Below are 17,614 nucleotides of genomic sequence, written 5' to 3' on the forward strand. Positions count from 1 at the left end.
TAATGCACCAGTGACTAGAATCCACAAGTCTGCAAAGAATGGTAAGATGAGTAAAGTATCCATTTTCAGTATCCATTAAATCAATGCAATTCTGCAAACAGCAGATTTTGCTTGTTTGCCAAAGCTTAGGTAGTTTCTCTAGGAGTTGAATTGATACTTAAAACAGAATGAATGTTGAACTCTGTACAGGCATTATGTGCCAGTAGGGGGCAGAATAAGTTCATTTTGTCCACATCGGGAGTATTTTCCCCTGCAGCTTGTCTGCTGTGTTGTTTTGTGTGCATGTGGAGTTAGTGGAAGAGGAGGAACGTGTGCTCAGGTCCTTTTAACAAAGAACCTGGACACTTTGTGTGTTGGAAACTGCATGTTGCAATGTCTGTAATTGTCTAGATACTACCGTTCATCATTTGCACTTATGAAAAACAGGTATTTATTTTAATTTAACCGTAAGTAGCCATTCTGTTGAGCCAAAGCAATATCCGATACAGGCGCGTTGTGGCTTTGTTGTTTAGTCAAAGCAAGACTTTCTGCCCGTTTCATGTTATTTAGTTAGCTAGCTTTAGTTTATTACAGCTGAGAGAAGATGTCCACTGACTGCCAGAAGACCACTGCCAAGGCCATCCCGTCGACCAGGAGGGTGACCATCAACGACGCGGCGCACATGCCCCACGACTACTCCACCACTCCCGGAGGGACCCTGTTCAGCACGACCCCGGGTGGTACGAACTGCTGTTATACGTATTGTTTACTTGTGTATGCCGAAGAGACGTGCTGTCACCCAGGGCCGTGCATGATGTATAGTCTCATCGACTCAACAGAACAGCTGTATTGTCAGGGAGCGCTCGGGCTAACTCCATGAGGTCGGTTGCTGTCAAATGCCACTGTGCAGAACCAGCTACTAGCTCTGATTAAGCTAACTGCTAATGCTAGCTAGCTAGCTAGCAAGTGTTTGGCTGAAAAGAGAAGAGTTACTGCCTCTGAAGCAGTAAAGTCATTGTGATTCTAGGCCCGTGGGTGGTATATACCCACACCGCTGCTTTGTCATTAAGTGAGCTGTGATTTCGGTGTTTATTGTGGGTTTTATCAGCTGATCTAGAAACCTTAGCGACGCCTACTGTCCTTTGCTGCTAATGATGCTCGTCGTGGCCATACGTCACCGACAACTAAAGCTGTGATTGGTTCTTTCCAGTGTGCGCTATCTTGGGGTTAACTTTTTGTTTAGTTGTAAAATACGTTTTATGTTGAAGTTTTATATGAAGTACACCGAGTCTTGATAAACGTGAGATTTAATTAGTAATACGTTGCTATCTTTAGACTGGTTCTCATTGGTGATGTGGTGTCATTAGCTCATCCCTCGTGGACAGTGTGTGTTTATAGACTAATCAGACTACAACAAATACATAGCCTTAAGCAATTTATTAGTTTTTGAATCTGGGGAAGTGGGAAAAACAGTCCTCAAAACTACTGTATATCTGAACTATCTTTAACCAAATCTCCTTTGGACTGAGCCACTGATGGTGAAGCAGCCGATGAAAGTGCAACCTCATTGCTTCTCTTTTCCTGCCTCTTCAACCAAAAGGTACCAGGATCATCTATGACCGAAAGTTCCTGCTGGGGTGCCGCAGCTCTCCGCTGGCCAAGACCCCTCCACGAGGTCTGCCCAACATTCCAGGGGTGACCAGTCCTTCCGCCAAAGACACAGCTGAGAAGGCCCACAATGGAGAACTACTGAACAACAACAATATCGCTGCACCTGATAGCAGCAACGCTGGTATGTGCACACCACAGTCGAGCATCACAGGGTGGCCCTAGGATTTGTAGTGAAGGATTCAGTCTTGGATTTGAATGTAGCTGCTGAAAACTACAGCGCCGATTGGAACCTCTGATGAATCCTTCACCTCAGTTATGTCATGTGCATCACTATCAGTCATCAGATCATTAAACTGTTCACATAGCTGCCAGTTTGAGATTTGAACAGAAGACAAAAGGAGGTTGTTCATGCCATTTTGTGTCACACTATTGTTCTAGCCTGAGATTGTGTTTATGTTACCTGAAGCCTGTTTAGGACGAATGTGTAATTTTGCTGTAACTAATCAGTGCTTAGTGACATATCTGTCCTGTCAGCATCATTTCCAGCTGACACAAAAGTGGCATTTGCGGTTACAAGGAGCAGTTAACGTTTTTCATGCCGATTGCAGAAGTCGATTTTAGAGTTGTTATTTCTGTCAGTCGACAGCTGTGTCCCCACCATCTTGGCATGTTTTTCTGTCGCAGTTTTTCTTGCTTTGGCACAAGAAGGTGAACTTATACTTTCTTAACCCCTCTTACCCCCTCATTCCTTAACCCCTCTTACAAAGCTGTTATTGACTTGGCTGTTTCTGAGTGGGGACATAGACCTGCCTGAGCACAACTTTTATTGAGTACTTAAACATGAAGATGGAGTCTGTTAGAACTAAACATTCATTTCAATGTAATTTTTTGTAATCAAAACATATTTGAAGGCATTTCAAGTTCTATATCCCTGTTAAAACACATTAGTTTACAATTCTTGGATTTACTTTCCTTATAGTTTCTTTGGTTTCAATTGCCCTGTGGTGAACTCTTGCTATGGTCACTTCCTCCTCCACGCTTCCTGAAATATTACTGTTTAGTTTGTAGAGGTATATATAGTGTGAGAATGTAGTAAAACATTTGAATTATAAAATATTTCTCTTTTTTTTCTCTCTTGCTCTTCACTCTTTTTTTAAAGGTGAAGACTCACAGTTTGAAATGGACATCTAGGTGGTCCTGGAGTATAAAGATGTTAGACTTACCAAAAGATGCTGTGAAGAGAGGCTCAGGAGCACCTTCTGTGTTCCTATCATCCATTCCACGAGGACGGAGGTTCACCTTCAGTATCTCCGGCGTCTTAGTGATTTAAAGTCTGTCTTTATCAATCTCATATGCTTGTTTTGCCCAGAACAAATTTCTAATGAAACTTTTCTTTTCTGTCTGCCAAGGCTTAAACCTGATTTATGTGTGACAAAGTGTGCCTTCCTGTAGTGGCTACAAGTTTAAAATCAACACTCAGAAGTACTTAACACCAACAATGCCTCAACAATCCATAAGAACTGAGATCGAATAATAAAAATCAATTGGGGAAAAAGAAAAATTGAAATTAACTGGATTTATAACCATTCCAGGAGGGTTTGTCACTTGGTGTGCTTTTATTTCCACACATTTTTTGACACCTTTCTTCAGATAATGCCTTGAAATGTTCAAGATACTGTATAATTTGTCAATTGTGCTCTTAAAAAAAGAGTTCTTCACCTGAAGTGTCATACAGAGAATGTAAAACAATTTTGTTGATGAAATTTTGAAACAGATTTTCACACAGTTTGTAGGGTTACAAGGCATTAAAGCAAACACCATTAAAGCAAACAACACTTTGTTTTTGTCATCTGTTTGACAAGGTGGATTAATTGTTTGCTCCTAGTGAGTCTTGTTCTGTCATGTCAATGGATTGTACTTTTACAATAATCAGGGTAATGTCTTCAGTTCACTGATCTGAAGCAACAGCAAAAACTCAAAATTCCTTATTTCCGTTGTGAAATGATAAGTAAAAATCTCTTGACCACAAGTTGTTTCCTGCTTTAAAGTAAGTGAAGAGCTAATACACATTTTGAGATGATAAATCGTAACTATAACATGTTGCTTAACAGCCTTTAGCACTTCCTGTGTTCCCTGATTCAGCACAAGTCATATCAGAGGAATTCCTCAAGACTCTCACTGGCAACTGATAACCTCAGTCAGTGGACTGTATAAAGAGAGGTCAATATACAACTGCACATAGCGGGGAGAAACTCCCTGCTTTCCAAGAGCTAGGTGGGATCATGTCACTGTGTGACATTTTCATTCCACTTGTGCCCAAGTTTTGCTGCGTTCATTCTGAAGTAGCATACCGGGCTTTCCCTTTGATGAGAGTATTACATAAATGCTTCCAAATAATGGATGAAGGGGATGTCCCAGGACACCTCAGACACTACTGCACTGAACTATTCAGTATTTCTGGTCCACTGTGCTGAGGTAGTTTGTAAAGATATGCAAAATCAGGTGGAATTGAATAATTAGCTATCCACATACAGTAAAATTTAAATTAATAGCCCAGGCTTTTATTTGGTTCAATTACTAAACTACCTGACTATATTTCGGACAGGCCTTTAATTCCTTTTGCACAAAACTCTTGCTCAGCAAAGTTGGGAAATCGGCACTTATCGAGTTGTTTATTTCAACCAGTATGAATATTACTCGTCTCACTCGTTTACCATACCGGTAGTCTGAATTGTTTCCATAAAATTAACTGAACGATTGAATTGTGGAGAATCTAACCGATCTTACAATGTGTAGCATGTCCATACTGACAAAAGTTTGAACATTTATATTTTATGTGCAATCTAAGCAGCTTAGAACTAGCTCAAGAGGGCTTTAAAAGGCTTTATACATCCACAAATAAACCAGACAAGGCGTCTAATTGAGACCTGCATTTATTTTTAAAAATGTGTAGCCACACCGGCCAATAAAAGGGACAGGGTTCTATTTGGGACTAGGCTTTTAATTGAAGTTTTACAGGATGTGAATATGAACAGTTGTGTCCAGCACTGACCTGTCCCACCTTAACACCATGGGAATGGACAGGCACAAAAAATGGCACGATAGTTTGACGAAAAACAATAATCATTGAGTTCTGTAAACCATAATGACGGCACGTAGGCTGATGCTGTCAAAAGTACATAATAATAATGAATAACTGGACCTTGTGCAGCAGAAAAGAAGGCATGCTGTAGGTCCACTTATGTGAACACAACTACTGACATAAGCATTAAAAGTTTGAGCAGTTCCTATTACATCTGCATGAATGTACAATTGTTCCTGGTACCAAGCAGAAGGTTTGTTCAGGATGGAGAAGATGTGTGAGAACTGACACATGATTTGGAGGTGAAGACATTTAAGCTCCTGCTACTGCTTGTTGTGTTATCTGGACAAACACTGTCAAAGTGCCACATCAGCTTCATTATTGCAAATGCATTGAATATGGTCATTGTATAACTCAGATAGGCATAAACAATAGATTGGATACTTTTCTGTTGTTTTATTGAGCTTAAAAAAAGCAAATTATACCAATAAGTTTCAGTTGAATAAAGGTGAAAGTTACTAGAGAACTAAGTCTGGTCTTGTCTTGGGTGGAGGTGTGGATTGGACAGTTTCAGCTGATCAGTTCCAGTCCACCCTGTCTTTCCACCACAGTAGCTTCAGCATCCAGACGTTGACTCTCTCCATTCCCTCACATTGCTTTCTGATTGTTTGTGGTCTAAATCTCTTGTGGTGGGGTCTAAATCTCTGAATCTTGTCACCTCTGCTTCCTGAAACCCCTCACCCCCTCCCCATAGTAAACAAATGCAACTGCTTCTCTCTCCCCTATTGCTCCATCCTTCACCATGCTTTTTGTTGTGTTCCACCCACCCCGTCTGTTTGATCACAATCCACAAAAAAAGACCTGGCTAGAAAGCACTCTAATGTCCTCTGATGGTGTGTGCACTGTGATGTGGATTGGAAGTGAGGAAGGCAAATACAATATGATGTTATCTGGTCACAAGTCACAGAGGGCAAGTGGGATTACAGTGTAGAGGAGTATCAACCAGCAGGTTGAGCCTCTGAGAACTGCTTTATGTTAGAAAGATTATATATAACGTGTTTTTCATTCTGTATAATAGCTACTGCTGACAGATTCAACAACAATCACTACAAATGAAATCCACATAAAAACTGGCATAAATAAACACTGCAAAAATGCATGGAATCAAATAATGTATATAAAGATTTAAGTCTTATAAGCAACAGAATACTTTATTATACCATTTAAATTGTAATTTAAATACCACTACATCCATGGCACTGAAATGTTTTATTGATTTTCTTTGTGGTCTGAGTTCCCCTCTTTAAAATTTCAATGTCAAGCTGTGCAATTTCAAAAACTTTATATCCAATGTACATATTTATAGGGTTCATAAATACCAAATAATCAAACATTCAAATTGCTCAAACTTAAGAGTGTCCAAAGAAACATGAAACATCACAGTAATGTCAAAATAAATGTTTTAATATATTTTTTCAGGTTTTATGTACAAAATATACATTATAATGTATAAATAGATAAAACATAAGAGTTGCATAATGGAGCTTTCTCCTTACTAAACATATATACTATTGTGTACCACCGAGTATGGATTAAATATATTCATTTAAACAGTCATATCCTGTCAATAACAAAAATGCATGGTTAGGAACTCTCCATTTAATATTAGAACATTAACATTTACATGAAGACAATAAAGAAACAGTTAAATTAAACTTCAAGATTATGCTCCGTCAGTAGTTGCTGTTGTGAATGCAGTGACGGGCTGCGCTTCAGTGGCAGCCACACTCTTCAACGATCATGTCCTCGTGATGCCGCAGGGCCAAATCATCGTTCTCGTAATACAGCATGGAGAGCGGGCTGAGGCGCGTCGGCACGCAAGACGGGCAAGACCCTCTTTCTGGATGGTGATGTCGCAAGAGACTCTGAAAAACACATGAATAATTCACATGAATAAACCAGCAACTATACAAAAACTTGGGATTGTTCAACATTCTAAAGAGTTAAATGGGGTTAAAAATCTCACCTGCATGTACGCATGGTTGGTGGGATGGAAGGACTCATCCAGTGGTGTAGGACAGTCTCCCTCACAGCGATACGCATTGTAGCGCTTGGGGTGCACAATCCACTCGTCCCAGCCGATGTGGTCAAAGTCCACCCACATGTCCACTTTACGACACAGCGGCCTCTGGGCTGGCTCTGCTGCTGGTGCAGCAGTAGAGGAAGCTCCATCAGTCACTCTCATCCTTTCTATTCTGTTCCTTTTGTGGCGTCGACTTTGACTGTCACCGCCGACTCTGTCCGTGGTCACATACTTGGAGTTCTCCACAGTATGAATGAGACTGTATGCTGTATGGCCTACCTGGGGCAGGTTATGTTTGGAGAAGATGACCATCATGACCCTGTTCATAGTTGGATGGTGTATTTTGCTTTTTCGCAAACCCATATTCCGGAAGAGGGACTTGCCAGTCATCTCCCCTTCATCCCCAGAACCGTTCCCATGGTCCATCTCAGGTTCTCCTGAGGCCTCTTGGCTCGACATGCCATCTCCCTGGTACAGCCAGTACTTTAAGAGAGCAGTCACATTCACGACCTTCCAGGAAGACTTTGTGCTGCTGGGTGAAGTGTTGAAGCTCCCCAGGAAAAGGTGCTCATCCTGGCATGATGTGCTGTCTGGGTCACAGCTCTGCTTTCTAGAGTGATATAAATCCACAGTGGCGCGATTAGAGCCAGAGAAAGCTGGTAGTCTGATCCGAAGTTCCGCCAGCTGGACAAGCTCACTAGTAGAGACTGATGACATGTCAAACGTGACTGTCCATCGTTCACCCACTTGATGGCAACCTAAAAATGGGACAATGAATGTAAATGAGAATTCAAATTCACACACGGCAGTCAGCAGTCTGGTTGATTCTGGGCAAACCAGATCTCTGGACAAATGTCAAAACACTGGAGTGGGAGGTTGAACAGGACAGGATGTGTATTGAACCCCCCTGTGCAAGGCCGTCTGAGGGCTAATATACTCACCTTCTCACATAAAACAGAGAAAGCCTTTAAAGTCGAATAAGCATTTTGACACTTGCGGGGTTGTAAAAAAGGGAGGGTCTGATTACACAGATAATGCACCAACGAAAGAGCTGCTGGATGATGCACTGAGGAGAAACTAACATACACACTACATAACATGCTTTAAATCCAGTGATGAAAATAATTAATGTAAAATTAACTCTTTACTCACCTCTGGCCATCAGACTCAGGACAGAGTCAGAACTGCGTGCTGACGGGTTGTCACTTTGTTTCTGAATGCTGTTGACAGCTACTGACCATGATGAATCCACAGTCCTGAAGGAGCGGTACAGCTGCATCATGTACAGAGGGTATCCGCTGCGATGACTAACTGAGAGGTTTCTGAATGCTAAACTGGCCTCGAGGCCTGTGTGATACCTGTGCCCCTGAGTGGAGAAAACAACTCCTAAAGAGCAGAGGAGGAATGTGTGGAAAACTCTAGCTTCCATTTCAACTGAAACTCACTAAATCTACTCCAACAATGATGAGAGAGGGGCAAAGATCTCCTTCCTTCCTCTAGCTGGTCTCAGGCTGAAATGATGCTATGTGCAGACAGAGCTCCAGACAGGCCCCCTTTATAGTGGACAGCTGCCCTTTGATGACCCCTGGCCACTCCAGGCATCTGAACAGCCCCTCTGATCATCAGAGCACATCAGAGGGGCAGAAAAAAAGAAAACATTTAGCCAAGGTCATTGTCCTGTCAAACGGCCCGGCCTTTTATATTTATCGAGGAGCCTAGACTTTAGAAATGTAAAAATCCATTAACAAATGACACGTTAAATGCTGTACAGCAATTAGCACCTTGCTGTTTAGTAATAGTGGCAGATGTAATGTAAAAAAAGACAGTTTTAAAAAAAGAATGTGTTTATTTATTAAGAAACAACAAACACAATAATTGTCTTAATTCAGTTTTACAGCCAGTCAGGAATGTGTAGAACAGTACCTTTAACACAAACTATATTATGTTCAGGAAACTTTGCTGCTAAATAGTCACGATGACAGAGATTTAGTATATGATTTACACAGGCTATAAAATCGCTTTCAGATTTCAAATGGTATAAACAGTATAGTACAAGAAGTAACTTTAACTACATAGTGAATTTCAAAACAAATAAATAAACAAGCTAAAAAATACAGTGTGTTTTATGAGGTTATGGTGCTGCAGATGTTATTATTCTATATTAATAGAGGCTTCGGTATATCAGTCAGTCAACACACTTGACTGACTGAGGTCCGCCTGTTCTCAAATGTTTCCCACTGCCGGTGGCTGCCGATGACTGTCTTCTCATAAAGCATCAAAGAAGTTCTTCACCTGTGAATGAAAAGGTATTTTAGGATTTCCGGATCCCAGTGGATCAGATATATGAAACCCATCAAACACCAGATCAGAAAACAGAAACGTGTCAGTGTGGTGATTCTCAAGGTTGATGAGGTCTCAAACACTAGGACAGGGCCCTCGTGTGGTTGTCCCTGGCGTAGCAGCTATTGTGTCAAAGTTCAACAAATAAAACATACCCTTGTTATAAACTGCTCGCGCACCTCTGGGTCACACAACTCCACACTGGCGTCGAGTTGTAACACAGGTATCTGTTTCAACTTCTCAAAATGTATCCTGGAAAAAGAGAGCAAAGCTGTATTACACTCTGCATTACATTTACAGCTTCAAGTCCCCAGACCACACACCACCGACCATCATCTGTTCATAGCCGAGCAACAAACAGCTGCATGGAGAGGCATTTTAAATGGTGATCGTCAAACAGAAATCAGGAGTCCTCTAATATAATGGCTGTACGGTCATTTTTACTTTTAGAATTTATTTTTTAAATTTTTAAATTTCATACCAGATTCTGGTTGGATAATGCACAGGTCATCACCTAAAGACCCATTTTAAATGTTATTTAAAACTTTGTTTTTACACCGTGCACATCAGGCCTGCATTGACAGCAGCCACCTGACTGTATACATGTTGTATCAGTTAGGTGTAGCCTGTATAACTGTTGAGAAAAGTGTGACTTTACAATTCACACACACAAATGAAGAGAACAAACAATTCAAACATGATCTCATTAGCACTCACTCAGTGCACTTCTCAACAAGCCACCTCTCATGTTGAACGTGTAGCTTATCCAGATAGTCCAGTTTCACTCCCTTTTCTTCAGCCCTTCCCCGATGCTCCAGACGCTCCATACATTTCTGGGATGCAAAAGTACAATGCCTTTGTCTTTCTTGTCATGAAAGAGGGTAAATGAAGATGATGTACTGTTACAGTAATAATTATATAAACACTAACAACTACCACAAGCTAAATCGATGTGCTGAAAACATGGTTTTTCCTTAGGAGTTATTGTTACGTTAATTGTATCTCTTGAATGTTTATACCTGTGGTGGGGCTCTGAGGTAGATGATGCCCTCCAGCTCCACCTGGTGTCCAAACTGCTCCACCAGGAGGGAGTGCCAGTCCTGGTAGACTGCCCACTCTGTAGAGTTGATACAACCCAGCTCAAACATGTTTAGGGCAAAGATGTATCTGACAGGAGGGAGACTCACGTTTAATTTTATGCAAACAAAATAAATAACAATGAATTTGCACAAGCACATATGTCCATTTCATGCTAATTCCATCCTTAGCATCACTTATTGTAAAACAACAATTATATCTAGTGATAATGTGTGAATGTATGGATAGTGGAGTAAGTCTACAGCTCCCTATATCATTCTGGTTGAAATAGAAGTTGGTTAAGAAGATATCAACACCCTCTCGCCCATATAAAAGGTGCAATGACCCACACACACACAAACGACCACTAACAATCCAACCTCTGTAGACTACCTTCCCATGTTATACTTGCACTACTACGTACTTTTTTTGCACATTGTTATTTATGTTATTCTATGTTGTTATTGTGTCACTTGTCATTTATGTCTTAGGCTGTTTAGTTAATGTTGGATGTTGCTGGGAGGATTCACAGAATGAGAATTTCATTGTACTGTGTAACAACTGTTTCCTGTACATATGACAATAAAGTTTGATTTGATTTGTTATGGGATGATAATGTCCATGTAAAGAACCCAAAACTGGAGTTCCCCTGACACGATTTTCATTTTCACTTTCCTCCTCCTGTCCTGACTCGCACACCTGTCGCTGTAGACTGAGCGCTCATACACCTGGACAGGTGTTCCCTCTGAGCTGAGCAGGCGAGCTGGAGGAGGCTGCAGCTGCGTTCTCAGCCGACTCATACAGGAATACGTCTGAAATGTGTACGACCAGCGCTGAGGGTCCTGGTACATCATCTGCAGCAGGTTGCTGACTGTTGTCTGATGGGACGCATCTGCCTCCTGCCAAACATACAAATGAAGATGGTAAGTTTGGCCTGCTTTGATTTTTGTTGGGGGGAAAACATACAGAGGTCAGGAAATGTGCACACCTTTGGGGTCCCAGTGTCAATGTTCTGCCACTTGCTGACAGGTTCTGCCACCACCTCCCAGTCTGGACAAGCTGACTGCAAGAGTCTTGCAAAGGTCGACTTTCCAACAGCTGATGTTTGAGAGTAAGTACAGGAGGTCACTCACATTATGGCACAAATTGTTTTATCTTATTTTGAAATACTGTACTTACCAATGTTGCCCTCGATAGAAACTCTCTTAACTCGAGCTGTTCCGTCCACGGTTGAAGAACAACTGCGCTTCCCCGATTCATTAGCCATAGTACCGAGACTAGTTGTTACCTGTGTTATGGCTGTGTCTCCACCTCGCAGGAAGCTGTCAGGTGTCTTCCACTGTGCAGGCGCATTATACCAAAATCTCATGAGCTGCATCAAACCGGTTTGTTTTTTTAATTTGGAAACGCATCGATACAGGGCAGACATTATGACCGGCAGAAGTGCTACATAGGGATAATTACAATTATGTGCGTCTCACTTGGTGTTTGCTAATGTTAGTGCGTTAAAGTTTACGATAACGTTACGTTACCCTCATGGTAACTAGCTCATCCTCACATGAGCTTGCGTTATGAATGATGTGTTTAACGGTACAGCTAAATGGCAACTATTACTACATTTACTACATTTGTAAACACCGATATATCGGTCGCATTGTTCCTGTAGCCCTCGTGTTTCGTATATTTGCTGCTGTTACGTAAAATTACTAAGATAGATTTATAAGAAGTTGTACCTGAATGCTACAAACAGTAGCAACTAAAAGTACTTCCGGTATACGTTCTGTTCTGTTCCTTCACAATAAAAGCCTTTATGGTTTGAACAGAAAATTGATAGCAAACGACTAATATTGACTGGACTTCAGACGTTCAGCTAAAAGATACATGAACAGATAATGACTGTATATGCAGCACAGTTTGAGGTGGTGGCAGTGCGTTTGGTCATCAACCCGGAAGTACTTCCGTAGTGCTTTTATGCCGCGTTCCAGACCGGTCGAAACTGGGAAGTTGAAATATCCGACCTCAAAGCTTTTCAGTTGCATGGTGGTGCATGACGCTAAATGTAAACAATAAACATGTTTGACCGAGACAAACTTATGTTTCTTTGGCCAGTTTATTGCCGCGTTCCAGACTGTTCGGAACTGGAAAATGTCCGAGTTGAAATCTCTGACTTCCACCCAGTCGCACCCTCTTCCTTGGTGTTCATTACAATTAGGGACGTTTTAAAGAAAACGGTGAACTGAAGTGGTAATCCTCAAAAGACAATAAACGTTGTAGATTAGCCTATACTTCGTAAGTTTTCAAATGTTTTGGCATTTTTAACATTTTCCTGAATAACTTTTGTGTAGAGAAGATGTCTTTCAGAGATTGTTTATGGTAACAGCTACCTAATAACATTGACAAAATATTTCTACATCAATTTAAATGCAGAACAAGTTTTACTATTTGATACTAGTATGTATTATTTTCATTTAATACTTTACTTGCCTTTTAGTTTATGGTTTACCATTTACAACGTGTGCTTCCATGGGAGCTGCTATTGTTGTGTGACGTCATTCGGCTGATACTGGTGAAGTCGGGGTACATATTTTTTCCCCGAGTTCACCAGTAGGAAATCTGACTTCAAGTGGCGTTCCAGGATAGTTTTTCCAGTTGGAAATTTCCCAGTTCCGAGTTACCTGGAACGCAGCATAAGATTGTCCCTAGATGGACGAGGTCCATGCATGGATGTGTAAAGACAAGGACCGAGGAAGGTCATAAAAGGTGTTTTCATTTCCACAGAATAGTTACAAGCTGTACAAATTAAGCTTTTTATTTATTGAGTGTGTTCCTCGGGGCGATCCAGTCACTGATTATTTGCATCATGTCTCTTTACTTAGACTTTACTTTCTAGAGGGAGAGAGATCAAGCACCTAACAACTTATAATTGAATATTCTACTTACAAACTCATAATATTGTATGACATTTAAGGCACTTCAACAGCAATAGCACATGTACTATCTTCATTTCATACTGTGGTGCCTAAACAGTTGACCTAATCACACCTCTAACAAATAAACAAACATTTTTTTAGAGTGATATTTAAGGATGTTTGGAGGCATTATTTTATGGCACCATTGTCAACCAGTCATCCTCAGCATCAGACATTAAATTAAATGTGGCATAGTTACAAATGTTCTTTTCCCCATCCATGTGACTCTGAAGACATCCAGTGTTTTATTTCTAGGATTTGATCTTCAGCTTAAATCAAAGTACTTTTACAAACTGTAACAATCTGCATGAAAATGTCAGCTATAAGAATAACATCAAACAAATGATAAAGTAATGTATGTTTCCACTGGCACCAGTTTGTCTTACATTACTGTATAGTATGACAATGACAATTTACTTTTATAATCCACAATAACTGCGCTTTACATATATAATAAAAATCATATCACAACCAAATTGCATGGTTTTGATTAGCCATGTTACTTTGTTAAGAAATCTAAAATAATCAAATAATTAAATCCAATGTCCTTTGCTTATAGATTTTATTATTATTATTATTTTTTTGTTAAATCAAAAACACAAACCTACAGAAACTCTCTTTTAAAAAGACAATTTTTTATTTGTTTAAAAAAGCACAATCACGTTTTGGAAAACATTTGTATAAACATTTCACACTCATTTAACAATCCATTAAAAAATGCTTTACAATTTACATACTAAAGTGAGGATATTCACAGCAACGTCAGTTAGTTCTACAGTGCACTTGTATTCAAAGTTCAAACCTACTCGAAATGCAAACATTCTGTGAACCACTACGACTATTTAATCAAAAATGGTGACAATGTATAATTTAAGTGTAATCACTGGTTAAAACAACAAAGGATAGAAAAAAAAACTCAAGATTAAACTGCTTTTGCATCTACTGACACTCAGTAGCTTGTGTTTTTGATGGTGATCTTTTGAGCTGCCTCAATCTTGAAATCACTGACACCTGAGGGAGCAAACCAGCATTTTGATTTATTTTTTTACCAAAATGAAATTAAAGCAGCAGATCAAAGAAATAAGGAGAAGCTGCATTGGTGAGTCACAGTGTAATGCGTGTGTGTCCTCACCCTGACTGAGTGCAGTGCCATCAGAGGAGAGGTGCCAGTATCTGCGGTCGCTCTGTCTGGCCTGCTCTCCATTCACCATACTTAAGAAAGGTCCCCATAGGCTGGACTCTGTCTCAAACCTGCCAAACAGCATCAAATATTACTCAATGAAGGCAATCATACTGGACTTAAAAAACTGTATGAACTCACATGAACCCAACATCTTTCCCCTTTAGAAGTTCAAGGGCCTCCAACAGAGAGCTCCCTTTTGGCGCATCCACAGAGTAAACAGCAGCTGCTCCGCTAGACGTCACCACTTCCACCATCACAGTCACTTTGGTCTTGCTTGGTAAAACCACCACAGGATCTATCGGCTCCAGCACCAGAGTGTCTGTAGGAAGACACCCACATGACAAACAAACAGTGAAAATACAGACACTGCCTGAAATCACAGTACACACAGGGGTAGAAATAATGCTGCATGTACCATCCTCATTGAGGCACTGCTTGCTTTTAACTGTCAGGTAGGATTTCTGGTGGAGAGCTGGCAGGATCTGAGATATAGCCATGGGGTTGTGGTATGTGTTGGATCTGGCGTCTCTCCTCATGGCTTCCATTGAGGCAGCGCACTCTGCAACTTGGCCGCCCATTGCCAATAAGGCCTTGAACAAAACACATGTTTAAGCTATAAACATTTTGCTCTAAGGGTTCATTGAATGAAATGACTAGACACAAAAAGAAAAAAGGATCCTCACTTGAACTGAAAGGCCTGTGCTGAACTCATTGCCAATATGGCCGTCAGTCCTACGAGAGGCCAAGAGCTTCTGCTTGATCTTGCTAAGGGCTGTGTCAAGCTCAGAAGCATTCTGCACATGAGAACCAGCTTCCTTCACACACTGGAGTGCCATTCCAGCCATGGCATAGGTATCTAAGGAGAGAAAGTAGAATAACGTGCATATTTCACAGAGAAAGACCAAGTGGAGTTACTGGATTCCTCTTGCATTGTGGTAGTGGTAAAAGAACTTTGCCGCCCTGAACCTTCATTCGAGCAAACCGTCTGTGCAAAAACCCGCTAGTAAAATTAATCTCAGCTAACTATGGAATTTACCTGCCTAAAAAAATACTCTATATGTAATGCAACAAAACAGCAATGTTTTTTTATCTTTCATACTATCTCACTCCACCATAGAAGATTTACAGCCTTACATCTTTGTCCACAGTATAGAGCTCAGTCATATTATAACTCCAGAAGAACTGAGAAGCATCGCTGCCTGCATATTTCCTGCAGAACATTTAGGTGTCACTCACCAACGCTCTCAGAGTCTCCATGTTTGAAGTGCTCATGTTCTACTGCCTTGATAAGCTTGTTGCTGACATGGTTGTTGACCCTGATGCCGCTCACGCAAAGAGCGAGCACACCCAGAGAGTACTGGTAATAGTTGGTCAAAGGGCGGTGACTGACTGCATAATAGGAGGCAAGAAATAAAAAAAAACAATTACATTATAACATGACTTCACAGTAATGTTCAAAACATCACAAAAGGTTCCTTATTTTTGTCACTGCCACTACAAGTTTTATCTCACTTTGGATGGAAGTCATCCATAGTTGCTCTCGTGATTAGTACTAACTTCTCTAAGTACTAACTTCTCTAAAATGGCATTGAGACATCAAAGCTATAAAGCTAAAGAGGAGCCATTATTACAATAAGATGTCCTGACAATGTTTGCCAATAACATGCTACACATATAAATTATGAAATGTTAAATTGGTTTATTCTTATTGAGCTAATTCAACTTAAGGTGTTCCAACCTGGATTTTCTTTTTGTCAAGATCTGACACCTTTACATACATTTTCTTGGGATTTCCTTTCAGAAGAAATATCTGCACTAAATAAACTCTGAACTAATTTTGTTGCAACGTAAAACAGGATGGAAAACAATTTTTATGACAACCATTGGCCTCCGAAAGGTCAAAGTAAAACTTACAGGCAATATGCTCTTTTTCTTGTTCCATCTGCTTCTTTAGGTGCGTCAGCAGCGTCTCACTCTTCTCACTGACGCTGAAGGTGATTGTGTTGAGGTCGTAGCAGGAGGACTTCAAAGCCAGCGTGTACAGCGCCAAGAGGCCAACCACAGATTGGCTGTTAGAGAGAGAGCTGTGGAAGACACAGGGGACTAAGGTTCATATGAAGCATCAAGGAAAATGATAAATTACAGACATACAGATTTAAATTAGCATTGTGTCACTACAATAACCAACTCTGAAAAATGAGGGCATTTATAAGCAGTGCAATACCTTTGAATGTCATTGTGCAAGTTATTTTTCAGTCTATTCAGGTGTTCGTTCTCCTTGGCCAGATTGTGGTTATTGGAAAGCCGTAATGCCAAGTGGACACTGGGATTGGGGAGTCCTTCCTGAGTCTCCAGAGAGCGAAGGAGATTCTTATTGAGTGACAGGAGCAGCTCACTGTGGGCTGTTTCAGTATCTGATTAATTTAATATTAGAAGAAAGAACGTCTCTCAGAAATTTTTATCACAGAAATATTTCAGTAACTCTCTCTTGCTGACACCAACATGAACTTTCAAAGAATTGCAAAACCAGAACTGCAGCATCAGCAGCCACCACAGGAGGATACAGACTGTGGAGACTTTAATAATACTAGGTCTACGTTCCAAATATGGTAATGTTTCTCCTTGATATTTACCCTCATCACTCAACCTCAACATTCTCTGCAATTTGGCAAATGCACAACTTTTATTAATGAGTGAGCAATATGAAGGACATTCAAATCCATCAAGTAGTGATTGCAAAATCTGTGGATGTACAGACCAATGAGTCAATGTATTTGTACACAGTGTTCTTTCCGGATTTCAGTCTGAGTTTTTAATGGTTGCTGATAACTGGATTTATAATATACTTGCCGCATGGTTTGCCAGAAGCACAAGCCAGTAGGCCTGTGATTAAGACCAAAGACAGCATTCTGGACAACCTGCTGCAAAACACAAGCAGAGGAAATAAAGACAGATATAAAAATAAATAAAAAACTCTCTTTAGAATTAAAAGTTTTCACGTATTTGAGGAAGGCAGGTTCACTAATGTCAAACAATACATCTAAAAACTGCAATGTAGGCTACATATGAATTAGATACAGAAACGTCTATTCAGCGATGTTCGGGAAATATTATAAGCTCGTTATGATAACTTTGTCACAGCAGTTAAGTAATGAGGTTGAAAGCTTTTTATATTTTGCAGTAAACAGCAGTGTCTTACCTCCTCAGAGAGCGACTATTGCGTGAAGAATCAGAGTCCGTAGAAGAGACAACAGCTTCTAGTATTTCACTGTCACATGACTCGTCATTTG

At 40.4% G+C, this 17,614-nt stretch overlaps 4 protein-coding genes across 6 annotated transcripts; 1 reads left to right on the forward strand and 3 right to left on the reverse strand.

The window, feature by feature from the left end:
• The first annotated feature begins 265 nt into the window (after positions 1–265).
• On the forward strand, positions 266–3,423 carry LOC119891899 (eukaryotic translation initiation factor 4E-binding protein 1-like). Of its 3 annotated transcripts, none has more exons than XM_038703878.1 (4): positions 267–426; positions 564–719; positions 1,580–1,771; positions 2,750–3,423. In XM_038703878.1, exons 2-4 carry the CDS (start codon positions 584–586, stop codon positions 2,779–2,781), a joined length of 360 nt encoding a protein of 119 aa, XP_038559806.1. In that variant the 5' UTR covers positions 267–426; positions 564–583; the 3' UTR covers positions 2,782–3,423. The 3 variants fall into 3 exon arrangements, with proteins under 3 accessions (XP_038559805.1, XP_038559806.1, XP_038559807.1); XM_038703879.1 differs by having other exon boundaries at positions 574–719; XM_038703877.1 differs by having other exon boundaries at positions 266–719.
• A 2,767-nt stretch (positions 3,424–6,190) lies between these two features.
• Positions 6,191–8,480, reverse strand: spaw (southpaw). Its single transcript, XM_038703880.1, has 3 exons — positions 7,908–8,480; positions 6,699–7,513; positions 6,191–6,597 (listed from the first exon to the last, which is right to left on the reverse strand). The coding sequence occupies exons 1-3, from the start codon at positions 8,182–8,184 to the stop codon at positions 6,445–6,447; spliced, it is 1,245 nt and encodes a 414-aa protein (XP_038559808.1). The 5' UTR covers positions 8,185–8,480; the 3' UTR covers positions 6,191–6,444.
• A 101-nt stretch (positions 8,481–8,581) lies between these two features.
• LOC119891897 (deoxycytidine kinase-like) lies at positions 8,582–12,034 on the reverse strand. The gene is made up of 7 exons (XM_038703872.1): positions 11,352–12,034; positions 11,161–11,270; positions 10,872–11,071; positions 10,115–10,262; positions 9,813–9,928; positions 9,251–9,347; positions 8,582–9,047 (listed from the first exon to the last, which is right to left on the reverse strand). Exons 1-7 carry the CDS (start codon positions 11,599–11,601, stop codon positions 9,021–9,023), a joined length of 948 nt encoding a protein of 315 aa, XP_038559800.1. The 5' UTR covers positions 11,602–12,034; the 3' UTR covers positions 8,582–9,020.
• A 1,721-nt stretch (positions 12,035–13,755) lies between these two features.
• On the reverse strand, positions 13,756–17,603 carry tcn2 (transcobalamin II). Its single transcript, XM_038703128.1, has 10 exons — positions 17,524–17,603; positions 17,175–17,245; positions 16,549–16,738; positions 16,239–16,408; positions 15,561–15,713; positions 15,008–15,180; positions 14,740–14,914; positions 14,463–14,643; positions 14,274–14,392; positions 13,756–14,152 (listed from the first exon to the last, which is right to left on the reverse strand). The coding sequence occupies exons 2-10, from the start codon at positions 17,230–17,232 to the stop codon at positions 14,091–14,093; spliced, it is 1,281 nt and encodes a 426-aa protein (XP_038559056.1). The 5' UTR covers positions 17,233–17,245; positions 17,524–17,603; the 3' UTR covers positions 13,756–14,090.
• Between the last annotated feature and the right edge of the window lie 11 nt (positions 17,604–17,614).

Source organism: Micropterus salmoides, unplaced genomic scaffold (genome assembly GCF_014851395.1).
Source record: "Micropterus salmoides isolate LMB-PRFRI ecotype aquatic unplaced genomic scaffold, ASM1485139v1 Ms_hic_scaffold_7, whole genome shotgun sequence".
Lineage (NCBI taxonomy): Eukaryota > Metazoa > Chordata > Actinopteri > Centrarchiformes > Centrarchidae > Micropterus > Micropterus salmoides.

Coding starts and splice junctions, on each gene's coding strand:
- LOC119891899 (XM_038703877.1), top strand. CDS start 584: ATGTCCACTGACTGCCAGAAGACCACTGCCAAGGCCATCCCGTCGACC. Junction 720..1,579: donor GTTCAGCACGACCCCGGGTG/GTACGAACTGCT, acceptor TTCAACCAAAAG/GTACCAGGATCATCTATGAC. Junction 1,772..2,749: donor ACCTGATAGCAGCAACGCTG/GTATGTGCACAC, acceptor CTTTTTTTAAAG/GTGAAGACTCACAGTTTGAA.
- spaw (XM_038703880.1), bottom strand. CDS start 8,184: ATGGAAGCTAGAGTTTTCCACACATTCCTCCTCTGCTCTTTAGGAGTT. Junction 7,514..7,907: donor CCTGAGTCTGATGGCCAGAG/GTGAGTAAAGAG, acceptor TCCCATTTTTAG/GTTGCCATCAAGTGGGTGAA. Junction 6,598..6,698: donor CCAACCATGCGTACATGCAG/GTGAGATTTTTA, acceptor TGTGTTTTTCAG/AGTCTCTTGCGACATCACCA.
- LOC119891897 (XM_038703872.1), bottom strand. CDS start 11,601: ATGTCTGCCCTGTATCGATGCGTTTCCAAATTAAAAAAACAAACCGGT. Junction 10,263..10,871: donor CGCTCAGTCTACAGCGACAG/GTGTGCGAGTCA, acceptor CCCTCCTGTCAG/ATACATCTTTGCCCTAAACA. Junction 9,929..10,114: donor ACCTCAGAGCCCCACCACAG/GTATAAACATTC, acceptor TTTGCATCCCAG/AAATGTATGGAGCGTCTGGA.
- tcn2 (XM_038703128.1), bottom strand. CDS start 17,232: ATGCTGTCTTTGGTCTTAATCACAGGCCTACTGGCTTGTGCTTCTGGC. Junction 15,714..16,238: donor AGAAAAAGAGCATATTGCCT/GTAAGTTTTACT, acceptor CCTATTATGCAG/TCAGTCACCGCCCTTTGACC. Junction 14,153..14,273: donor TGGCACTGCACTCAGTCAGG/GTGAGGACACAC, acceptor TTGCTCCCTCAG/GTGTCAGTGATTTCAAGATT.